The sequence below is a fragment of the Pinus tabuliformis genome, chromosome 2_2 (genome assembly GCF_031772625.1).
Source record: "Pinus tabuliformis cultivar Carrire ecotype Pingquan chromosome 2_2, CPIR1, whole genome shotgun sequence".
NCBI lineage: Eukaryota > Viridiplantae > Streptophyta > Pinopsida > Pinales > Pinaceae > Pinus > Pinus tabuliformis.
Window position 1 is genome coordinate 812,634,527 of NC_142300.1, and position 11,528 is coordinate 812,646,054.

The window sequence follows — 11,528 nt, forward strand, 5'->3', positions numbered from 1 at the left end:
AAATTTAATATGAATAATAATATATAAATATTTTGATAGTGTAATTTATTAAATTTAAATTTAATTAATTTAAATTAAATATGAATAATAATATATAGATATTTTAATATTTTTGATGTTAAAAGTATTTATTAAAAGTAAGAGATAATGTTTTTAATAACTTTTTGATGTTATGAGTTGGTGAACAATATTCAGAAATTTTTACAACATTTTACCATAAATTGTATTTAGTTTTGAAGATTGTATATCAAGTTCTATCTCTCACACAACTTTCCATGCTTTATCCACATGCTTACAATTGTGATGCTCACTATTGCCTAACACTATAAAGAAAACCAACCATTTATGTGATTATAAAGAAAACCAACCATTTATGTGATTAAATTTTGGTGTATTTGTACAATTATTTATATTAAATATTTTGTAAATTTTATTTTTATGGGTTTTTAGTGAATATAATTCTAGATTATGATGCTCCTCAAACTTTCGTATTTGATATTTTCCAATCTCTTTAATTTGATTAGTGGTACTCTCATGTATTTTATCTGTTTTTTTAATTAATGGAAAAGCTCCAATGTTATATATCTATGGATTAATTGTGAATATGCCTTTAATCACATGACATAGTTAAATTATCACAAATTTATTATTGTTTTCTCTAAATTCTTCCTAAGTTTTGAGTCGCCCTCTACACCAACACATCTCATTCCTTGGTGTGAATCATGTCTGAGTCATCATAAGGAAATATACTCTAGAATCATCTAGATATCACTAAAAGGCTCATTGCACCTTATACTTAAAAGAGTTGTTCATCTGCAATATGCAAGTAGAGATTATAATATTGGACAATGAATTAAAAATCAAATAAAGTATAAGCAAAAGTGAGATGTAGACCAATTAGTTTGTGTGGTTTTTAAGTCATAGGTTTAAATCTCATGGGAGGGGTTGAGGATGTGATTAAAGTATCCCAAGAGACATCCAAGCTCGATCAAAGCACAATAACATCATTGTTTGTTTGTTCTTCTATCTAACATAGGTAGGCATATTGTTTGTTTGTTCTTCTATCTAACATTAACATAAGCACAATAGAATCATTGTTTGTTTATTCTTCTATCTAACATAGGTGGGAAGATTGTTTGTTTGTTCTTCTATCTAACATTAACATTGAGACAGACCCCAATTTAGACTCAACTTAGTTAAAATAATAATAATAATTTTAGTGAAGAAAAACATAAAGTAATTTATATAATTAGACACTACTTCATCTCTTTAATCAAATATCTCTTTTTTTATTATTTTTTTGACCAAATATACATATACAATACATTTTAAATAAAAAAATATTAATATAAATATAAATATAAATTATTAAAAAATATACACCCCACCACCATTATTCTTAAAATATCAAAACACAAAACTCCTGAAAAATATTACAACAGAAACTATAACCCAATATATAATATAAAACTCAAAACTCTCGAATAATACCCAAATATTACAATAAAACTATAACACAATATAAAAACAAAACAATAAATAACATTAATAATCATTTTCAATCTAAATACATTTCATATCACATTTAAAAATCACTTCAATTTTATACTTAAAAATATATAAATAAATAAAAACAAAACTAACTAATTAACATTGAAACGACAATAATTTTGATCTTTATTTAATATTCTAAAAATGCTCATCATATTTCACATCACATAAAGAATAATAAAAGTCACATCAATTTTATAGAAAAAATAATAATATATTCCAAAAAAAGTGATTTGATATCATTAAATTTATTTGCTAATCACACAAACCATATGTTCCATGGAAAAATAGATAATTTTGGATGAATACTTGGATTAATCATATAAATTATTTAAATATATATTTTATATATGATTTACCGGGTAAAATTTAGTAATTATTTAATTAACAAATAAATTTGATTTTTTTAAAGAAAAATGATAATAATATAAGTTTTGAGGTTATTTTTTTTAAATTATATATTTTTTATTATATATATACACATATATTTTTAAAATTTATAAATAAAATATTTTTTTATTAAATATTGTTTTTTATTTTTATTGTTTTTATATGTATTAGATTTTTGTAATCTATATTGTAAGTGAAGATGTCTTTTGAATTAATCATATCATTAAGATTTAATTGATCTTTCAAACCCATTAATATTGTTCATCTTCATGACAAAGGTGAAAAAATCAATCAATTCTAAAGAATAAATAGTAAGAATGCATGGCTCGAAAATTAGCCATTAAAAATTATTTATTGAATTAATCAAATTAATATTTAATTATAAACTAGCAATTAATCTATATTAATTTATTTAATATGATGATGATGGTGGTTAACGTCCACTGAGACCAAACAATGTTCTATCAGACCTAAAAAAACAAATTATTTATTTTGATTTAAGATTTTATTCCTATGCTCAAAAAATTTGGAGAGAAGCCTCCCGAACTCACTATAATTTTGACATTGTAAAAGGCTAGGAAGGTCAGTGTTGTAACAAAGATTGTGAAACTGAGATCTAATGTGGTTGTACGTGGGGCACTCTAAGAGGAAGTGGTTTTCATCCTTGATGTTCCTATTCTCACATATATGGCAGATCCTTTCCATCCATGGCGTCTTAGTAACTGCCCAATGACCTGTTTCACTATGGAGCTCATGAGAATTCGTTCTAATCTTTGCTATATTAATTTTCTTCTTTGAGCTAGTTAAAATAGAGAGATACTTTTGATCTTCTAGGCTGGGGTTGATGACCTTCTTATAATAACTTAATTTTCTTTTAGCCACTAAATCTTTCTCACACCACATTTTTCTTTGAACTTAGAAGTAACAATATCTTTAATGCTATATAATTAAAATAAATAAATTCCTAACAACTACTTTATAACTAAATAATATTTTTGTAACTAATTCCTAATTACTTATAAAAATTTTGAGCTAAGACTTCTGTGATCCATAATATTATTAATAACATCTTTCCAAGAAAATCACATAAAAATATTCTTATCAATAAGAATATTATTTTAATTAATGTAGTAATTATTTAATTTTTGTAATATTATAAATTAATTTATTTAATGATGATGATGGTGGTTAACGTCTATTGAAACCAATATATATATAATTAAGATAAATAAATTTCTAACAACTACTTTATAACTAAATAATATTTTAGTAACTAATTCCTAAAAATTAATTTATAATATTGTTTTAATTAATTTAATAACGGCTAGTTTCCAACGGCTAACTCTGGGTCATGATGTATCCATGCTATTTTTTCACGTTTGTCATGAGGATTCACCACATTAGTTGGTTTGAAAAAATCGACCAAATCCTAATGTCGTGATTAATCTGAAAGACATTACTATTTACCATATGGATCACCAAAGTCTTAGATCTAAAATTAATTTATAATAATATTCTAAGAATTAATTAAACAAATTTAATACAAAGGTTAAAAATTATATATGGAATATGAGAATATTTATAAGTTTAATAATTCTATTAATATATATTTATTAATATAAATTAAAAATTTAAATATAAGAGATTTTATTAAATAAAATAAAATAAATTAATTAATTAATAAAAACCAATATTTTTATTGACTTAAAAATAAAAATATTATGAATATTTAAAATATTTTTGGAAGAAATTACATTAGAAGATTTTGGTCGAGGCCTATAAGACATTGCTCTCTGTTTAAGCTTTTGCCATGTTCTGCCTCTTCATCTGGTCTTGATGATGAACCACACTTGTTGGTTCGAAAAGCGTCAACCAAAAAATTATCTCATGTGATTTCTACCAAAAAACTTTGTTTAATTCATTATGGATCACAGAAGCTTGAATACAGAAAATATTAATTTTTATTATTATTTAATGAAATCTCTTATATTTAAATTCTTAATATAAATTAAAAAATTTAATTAATTAATTTATATTAATAGAACTTTTAAAATTTTAAATATTCTAATATTTTATATACAATTTAACTTTGGTATTAAAATATTATTATAAATTTATTTATTTAATTAATATAGATTAATAACTAATTTATAATTAAATATTAATTTAGTTAATCTAATAACTAATTTTTAGTGGTTAACTCTTGATCTTGATGCATACTTACTATTTATTTTCTAAGATTGATTGATTTTTTCAATTTTGACCTTAGAATAAACCACATTAATTGATTCCAAATGTCAACCAAATATTAATAATATTTTTATATATATTGATACATATCTAATAAATATAAGTACAAATAAAAGCATAAATATATCGTTAACAACATTTAAACTCCAATAACATATCGTGAGTGAAAATTTGAATCTCTAACAAAAATAAATATAAATAAATAAATAAATAACCATTCCTCAACTATCCAAAATAACCCCAATTAACGATATTATTTTTTTTTAAATTAATATAAATATTATTTAAAAAAATTAAATATATTATAATTTCATAAATTAAATTTAAATTAATCAAATAAATACCCACCATTATCACTAAAACTGCAACCTAATCAGAATAAAAACACATTTATATTACAAACAACTTCCACCAATATAGCAATAGGGTACCACAACCCAACTAATTTCATGGACCCCCACCAGTAACTTCATAGATTTCCCCTGGCCTCCAGTCCTGTTTGTCTAAAACAAGTAGTGTTTGAATATACAGATTTTCAACAGGTATCTGACTTTACAGGGTGAGTACAGTAAGATTTGGCACTATGATCTGACTGCACAGAATGAGCCCTTCGATCGAGGCAGAGATCTCAACCGTCAGATTCCCCGCCAAGAGATTTTCCATCCAGTCAACTCTATTGAAAAATCTGCCTTATTTTACACGACACGTGTCATCGTATACCAGTACGGACGTTTACGTATAATGTACGTTATACGTATTTGTTATCCTATGACGGCGGTGTGAAACATTGGCAGCGGGAGCAGAAACAGAGGAAATGGGCAATGGCATACAAGAGGAGGAGGAGAAAGAGAGTATTGAGAAGAGGAGAGTATTGGGTATCTTCACAAATATCGTTTCAGAGCGATGGAGCAGCTTATGAGGCGGAAATTTGACTGGTAGAGATCCTCTGGGCCCTTCTCCGCCATTAAAGTCATAGATTTGAAGCTCAGGTACATACAGGATCCCGTTATTTGTTTTAGTTTGTCTATGTTTTTCTGTGATCATGGCAGAGTGGTCTCTGGAATTCCGTGTTCTACACGGTGTGTGTTAAGGTTGTGGGTATTCCCATTGGAAGTCAACTATGGTTTCTGTATTTTTGGGAAACAAGAAAGGGCTTTTTTCTCTCTCTGTAATTCATATGAGTGGCCCTTGTTTTGGAGGATTTGAAAGGCTGTGAGATACCCATATTCTGGCTCCCCACTTGAGATCAAGGCCTGCTTTTGAGGTGTTGTTGGCATTTACGATGGCCTGACCAGAGCTTTTTCTCTCAATCTGTTGCTTTTGCATTTTATGGTTTCCCCAGTTTAGGCAACTGTTAGTTTTGATATTTTTCTGGTTCTGAGGTATCCATTTCCTGGCTTTGCATTTTGAGAATCAGGGCTACGGTGTCCTCTTTTTAGGGCTGTGGTACCCTCTCGGAAGTCTGTTATTTGGTCTCTCACATGGGCTAACGAGGGCTCTTTGATCTTTTGCGTTCTGACAATTTCCTAGTTTTTCACTTGGGGATTAGAGGTGTAGTGAATCCTCTTGTAGGGCTGTGGTGCCCTTGTGGGGGGCAGCTGCAGCAACAATGAATCTCACTGTATGGAAGTCCATATCCCTCTGCGCTGCCTTGATATTCAACAAGAGCAAGCGGAAGGGGAGATCATCAGGTGGGGCACCCGATATGCCCTCGGCGCTTAAAGAGTTGCAGGAGATGAAGCTGAGAGAAGCACTGGAAGAAGCAGCGGAGGATGGGTTCCTGTCAAAGTCACAGACTTTGTTGGCAGAGGATGAAGAGGAATCATCTTCGGTGCCCATGGAAGCTAAAGATGGAATCTTGCATTCCAGGACTCTTGTTCGTTTGAAAGCTCAGAGAGATTTCTTGGCAGCCACTGCACAGGCTGCGGAGAGGGTTTTTGATAGCGAGGAGAGCATTCTTGTGTTGGATGAGGCCTATGCCAAGTTCAAGAAAATGTACCCAAGGTATGAAAGTACTGAGAAGGTGGACGAGTTTAGGAGTGATGAGTATGGGCATCTCGAAGAGAATTTGAAGGTCTGCTTGGATTATTGCGGATTTGGGCTTTTTTCTTACCTGCAACAATTACAGCTTTGGGAATCTTCTTCATTTGGGTTGTCCGAGATATCTGCGAGCTTGAGCTCGCATGCATTAAATGGAATACCAGAGGAAGGTACTGCTGAACATGATGTTCGGAGTAGGATCATGGATTATCTCAGTATTCCTCAGAGTGAGTATAGCATGGTGTTCACTGTGAGTAGGGGCTCTGCCTTCAAATTTCTTGCAGAGGCATATCCAATTCACCAAAATCGAAGGCTGTTAACCATGTTTGTTGATGAAAGTGAATCTCTTAACTGGATGGCTCAGACTGCCAGAGAGAAGGGTGCCAAAATACAAAGTGCTTGGTTCAAGTGGCCAACACTTCGGCTGTGTAGTGCAGGGCTTAGAAAACAGCTCGAGCATAAGAAAAAGAGGAAAAAGGATTCTGCAAAAGGACCCTTTGTGTTTCCTGTCCAGTCTAGGGTGACTGGAGCTAAGTATTCTTACCAGTGGATGTCTCTGGCACAGCAGAACAGGTGGCATGTATTGCTTGATGCAGGTGCCTTGGGCCCAAAGGATATGGATTCTCTTGGACTGTCCCTCTTTAGGCCAGAATTTATTATCACGTCGTTTTACAAGGTATTTGGTTCAGACCCAACAGGTTTTGGATGTCTTTTCATAAAAAATACTGTTCTGGGTTGTCTCCAGAATAAAGTAAGTACCACGGGAACTGGAATGGTGAGGATCATTCCAGTTTCTCCTCAATACCTTAGTGATATTCCAGAGGGTCGTGATGCTACAGCACAGGAGGAGGATGGAAGCAATGAAAGCGGTCTTGACGATGATGACTGTGGCATTGAGCTTCACGGGGGATCTCAGTTACCAGCATTTTCTGGTCCATTCTCATCAGTGCATGTAAGAGATGTATTTGAAAGTGAAATGGGCTATGATAATAGTTCTGATAAGGATGGAGCTAGTACTGTTTGTGATGAGATGGATGACATTTCTGTAGAAGAGATTATGAAAAGTCCAGTTTTTAGTGAAGAAGATAATGAGAATTTGATGTGTATAGATTTGGGTGAAAGTCCAGTTGCCCCTAAAACTTCAGTTAATCCTAGAAAAAGCCCTTTTGGAAAGCTTGGCTTACGTCAGCTGCATGATGGTATCTCTAATAGAACCAGATGCATACAATCATCCACTGCAACTGCAAGGAGATCTTCAAGGGAGGCTGCTGGAAATGGCCCCATTTATGATGAAGAGAAGCAGAATCCAGAAATCAAGAGTGAAATAATGTCGTTTGATGCAGCACTTTCATCCGTTTCACAAGATATTGTTAATAATGGATCAGATTCCAGTAACATGAATCCTCTCGCATCAAATAAATATGCAGAAACCCATTCTTGTTTAAGAGGTAATAATGAGGAATCTACTGAATCGAAGATTCTTTTTCACAATCAGATTAAAGAAGGAACACAAGCAAAATCTGTAACATTCAAAACTAGGGAATCTCTTGGCAGCAGACAAGAAATTTCGGAGACAGATACAGAGCACACCAAAACAAATGGCAATGTTGTTACACATGAATGCAGTGAAGGGCATAAACTTCTGTCTAAAGATGAAATGGGACATTCTAGAAGGACGCATTCACAAAGATTCCCAAAACAGATGAAGATAACTTTCAACTTAGACACTCAAGACTCTGTTTCTGGTGGTTGCAAACCAGATAGTGCTGACACAGATGGAGGTCATAATCTTGAACCGAGTACTTGCTCCACAGAAGAAATCTCTCAAGGAATTTGTGATGAAACAACAAGTATCAATGGAGATACACTCATTATTGAGGGTCCATCTGCAAAAGACAGTATTCAAAATATGACTGCTAGCCTAGGGAATGGTGCAAGAGAACCAGGAAAAGTTTGCTTAACAGTTGGAAGCAAGCAGAAATTGGTGGAGGGTGGATGCAAAACAAAGGAAAGCTTTATAAGACGAGAAACAGAGGGGGCATTCAGACTTCTGGGTAGAAGGGAGGAAGACAAATTTTATAGTGACAGATTTTCAGGTTTGGAAGAAGATAGATTTAGTGGCAGCAGCAGAAGACTGCCATATAGCTTGGAAGAACATAGAGAAAAGGAAATAGATTTTGAACAGAGTGGGGAGGAATCTGAAGCTGCATACTATTACCAAGACGATGGAATCACAAATACTATGGAAGTAGCAGAGGAGGAACAATGGATCAGGAGGGAACCTCAGCTCATCTGCAAGCATCTGGACCATGTAGACATGTTGGGCCTTAATAAAACAACTTTGAGGCTGAGGTATCTTATCAACTGGCTTGTCACGTCTCTGTTGCAACTTCAGCATCCTGGTCCAGATGGTAGCATTAATCTTGTGCGCATATATGGACCAAAGATCAGGTATGATAGAGGTGCAGCAGTAGCTTTCAATCTATATGATCATAGTGGAACTCTAATCAATCCAGAACTGGTACAGAAACTTGCAGAGAAAAATAGGATCTCCCTTGGCTTGGGTTTCCTTAGTCATCTTCGTTTGATGGAAAATTATGCAGAACTCCAGGAAGCCTTGGATTCAAATAATACTTCTTTCTGTAAGCCCATGGCCAATGGTCGTTATGAAGGCAAAAATGTGACAATTCGAGTGGAAGTTGTAACTGCATCTCTTGGCTTTTTAACCAATTTTGAAGATGTGTACAGGATGTGGGCTTTTGTGGCAAAGTTTCTCAATGCAAATTTTGCAGAAGGAAATCAATCTCAGTCAGTTTCATAATCTGGAAGAAGGTAAGGATGGTAACTTGATTACAGAGAAACGAAGTTTATGGCCAAGCCTGGTTAAGAGAACATGTCATTCTAGTGAAAATCCAATTCTAATGAGAGCAACCTCCAGACCCTTCCTGGGTGCCAGACGCATCCTCATTCAAAGCGTGGGTCGTGCTGCAACATCAAGTTATGGTACCTGTGGACTGGTGTCTGTATTGGAGGGTGTTATCTTCTGCGTCCAACCAAGAATATTTTGATGATGGAGTCTGTACTATATGGGATTGAATTTTAGCTCGTTTTAGAAAAAAATGCCTTGTTATCCTTAAGGAGGTGGCTTGCTGCTAAAATGCAAAAGAAGCAGAGGTGCCATTTCAGATGTTATTTTTGCCTCCGCGATAAGGTTATGAGAGGAATTCTGCTACAAAATCTGAAAGAATCCAGCTATTCTGGGTATTTAATTTGCGTTGAGTTTTTTTTACTCTATTTCCAGCCATTCTTTCACGTTTTGAGCTTTTCAAGGGAATGATGTTGAGTCTCCATATTGCTGGAGTGCTGTTTTTAAGATTGAAGTTATTGATAGCTATTGTGTGTAAAAACCGTGATGTAGTTTTGAGTTGGAAAGCACAGCATCGTAGATATTTTTGTTACCTCTGTACATTACTTGGCATTGCACTAGTAATGCATACAATCCAAGTGGTGTTTTCAAGTTTGTCACAGTTTTTTACCAGGAAAGTGTATGAATTACCCTTCAGCTAGAGAATTGTATGAACATGTTGTAAAGAGAAAGTACAGGGTGTCACTTTGGGCAGGCAACTTATATGGCCTTATCATATAATTGTATTCTTAATGATTCGAATTGAAGTGAACCTGATACTAGAGAAACTTTTATTCTAGTGTTTGGGTTTCCTTATTATCTGGATGGTGTTATTATGGCATCATTCTTAGCGGGCACTTTTTTGTTTATGGAATATTTTTTTTATTTAGTCAAAATATTTATTTATCACTGGGCACAACTAGGTGCAATTACAACAGTATCCAGAGCGAGCATAGCTGGTATTAGGCCTTTATATGGATATCTTGTAGGGATGCTTGTCATATAGCCTTTATATGTTCAACGTCTGGTCATGAATGAGGTGGGTGTTTTGTTATGATCTCTTGTTTCAGATACTTGACAAGAGATGTAACCCTGTCTTAATCTATTTTTGTCAACCTATAAATTGTTATCCTGGAATTGGAACCTTTTATCACTTGCATTATTTTTTATCTCCAATTTGAATTTCAGCTGGCCTTGAGATCGCAACCTTGAGGTTAGAATAGGTGGTCTGTCTCTATGCTGATCGGGATCGTTTGGGACTGTTTTTAGCTGTCCGGAGTGGAGTTTCACCATTTGAAATTACATGTCAAGCTCTCTTCAATGAAGGTACTTGGCAGAGTTTGTTTTTAGCTGTCCGGAGTGGAGTTTCACCATTTGAAATTACATGTCAAGCTCTCTTCAATGGAGGTACTTGGCAGAGTTTGAGGTTGTTTTGCTTAGAAGAGCTGCAAACCCGTAATCTTGTTTGTTATAAATGACACCAAGCTTGCCGTGTTCTCAATCATTAACATTCTTTGCATGAGGCTTTTATGAGATACATTTCAGTGTTTCTAATATGATTGTTTATGGTTTTCCACCACCCATTGGTTGAGTGGTACGACACCTGCATTTTGAATCTTAAGCAACAGTAGTTCATGCTAAGGCATCCTATGCTACACCATTGTATCAGCACCCAGTGGTACCAAGCTGGAAATTCTCAAATAACTTCAAAAAAACATGAATTTTAGTGGTGTGCTTCTTAAAAGTCTAATTTGTTATCCTCAGGAATGTCAAATAACTTCAAAAAAACATGAATTTTAGTGGTGTGCTTCTTAAAAGTCTAATTTGTTATCCTCAGGAATGTGGTCTAGTGGTAAGTATTGAGATGACTGGGCTTGTATTAAGGTGGAGACTTGGGTTCAAAACCCTCCAAGTGGGTGTGTATGAGACCAGGTGCAAGCCCTTGGTGACTTTGTTAGCATAGATACACCCCTCATAGAATGACAGCTCAGCTAAGGAGTATCTATAAGACCATTTTTTAAAAAGTTATATATTATTTTTTATATGATCATTTTTCTCTTGTAGTTGTTTATATGGAGATGATTCTGTCTTTTCAACTCTTTAGGGGTGTGGTTGTACAGCTTGAGTGGGCCTAATGGTTATGAGCATGTGTTTCATCCTAATAGGTCATAGGTTCAAACCCAGAAGTGGGTAGAGTGTGTACACTTCCATAGACTTCATTCAAATCACTGCGCAGAGGGTGTCCCTTGACCCACAAACAAGAGGGTCCCATATGTCAATTTGGTGCCTTGCTTGGCCATGACCTTAAAATTAAATTATTATTACAAGACAAATATATTTTAGTGACCTTTAAAGTTAAACTGAAAATGTGGCACCTCAACAAGGAGTTAGT

At 33.6% G+C, this 11,528-nt stretch overlaps 1 protein-coding gene across 1 annotated transcript; it reads left to right on the top strand.

The window, feature by feature from the left end:
• The first annotated feature begins 4,984 nt into the window (after positions 1 to 4,984).
• On the top strand, positions 4,985 to 9,625 carry LOC149195431 (uncharacterized). The gene is made up of 2 exons (XM_089405253.1): positions 4,985 to 5,180; positions 5,603 to 9,625. Exon 2 carries the CDS (start codon positions 5,801 to 5,803, stop codon positions 9,050 to 9,052), a length of 3,252 nt encoding a protein of 1,083 aa, XP_089261379.1. The 5' UTR covers positions 4,985 to 5,180; positions 5,603 to 5,800; the 3' UTR covers positions 9,053 to 9,625.
• The last annotated feature ends 1,903 nt before the right edge of the window (positions 9,626 to 11,528 follow it).

Bases quoted from the DNA above. Each gene is read 5' to 3' on its own strand.
- LOC149195431 (XM_089405253.1), top strand. From the start codon at position 5,801: ATGAATCTCACTGTATGGAAGTCCATATCCCTCTGCGCTGCCTTGATA.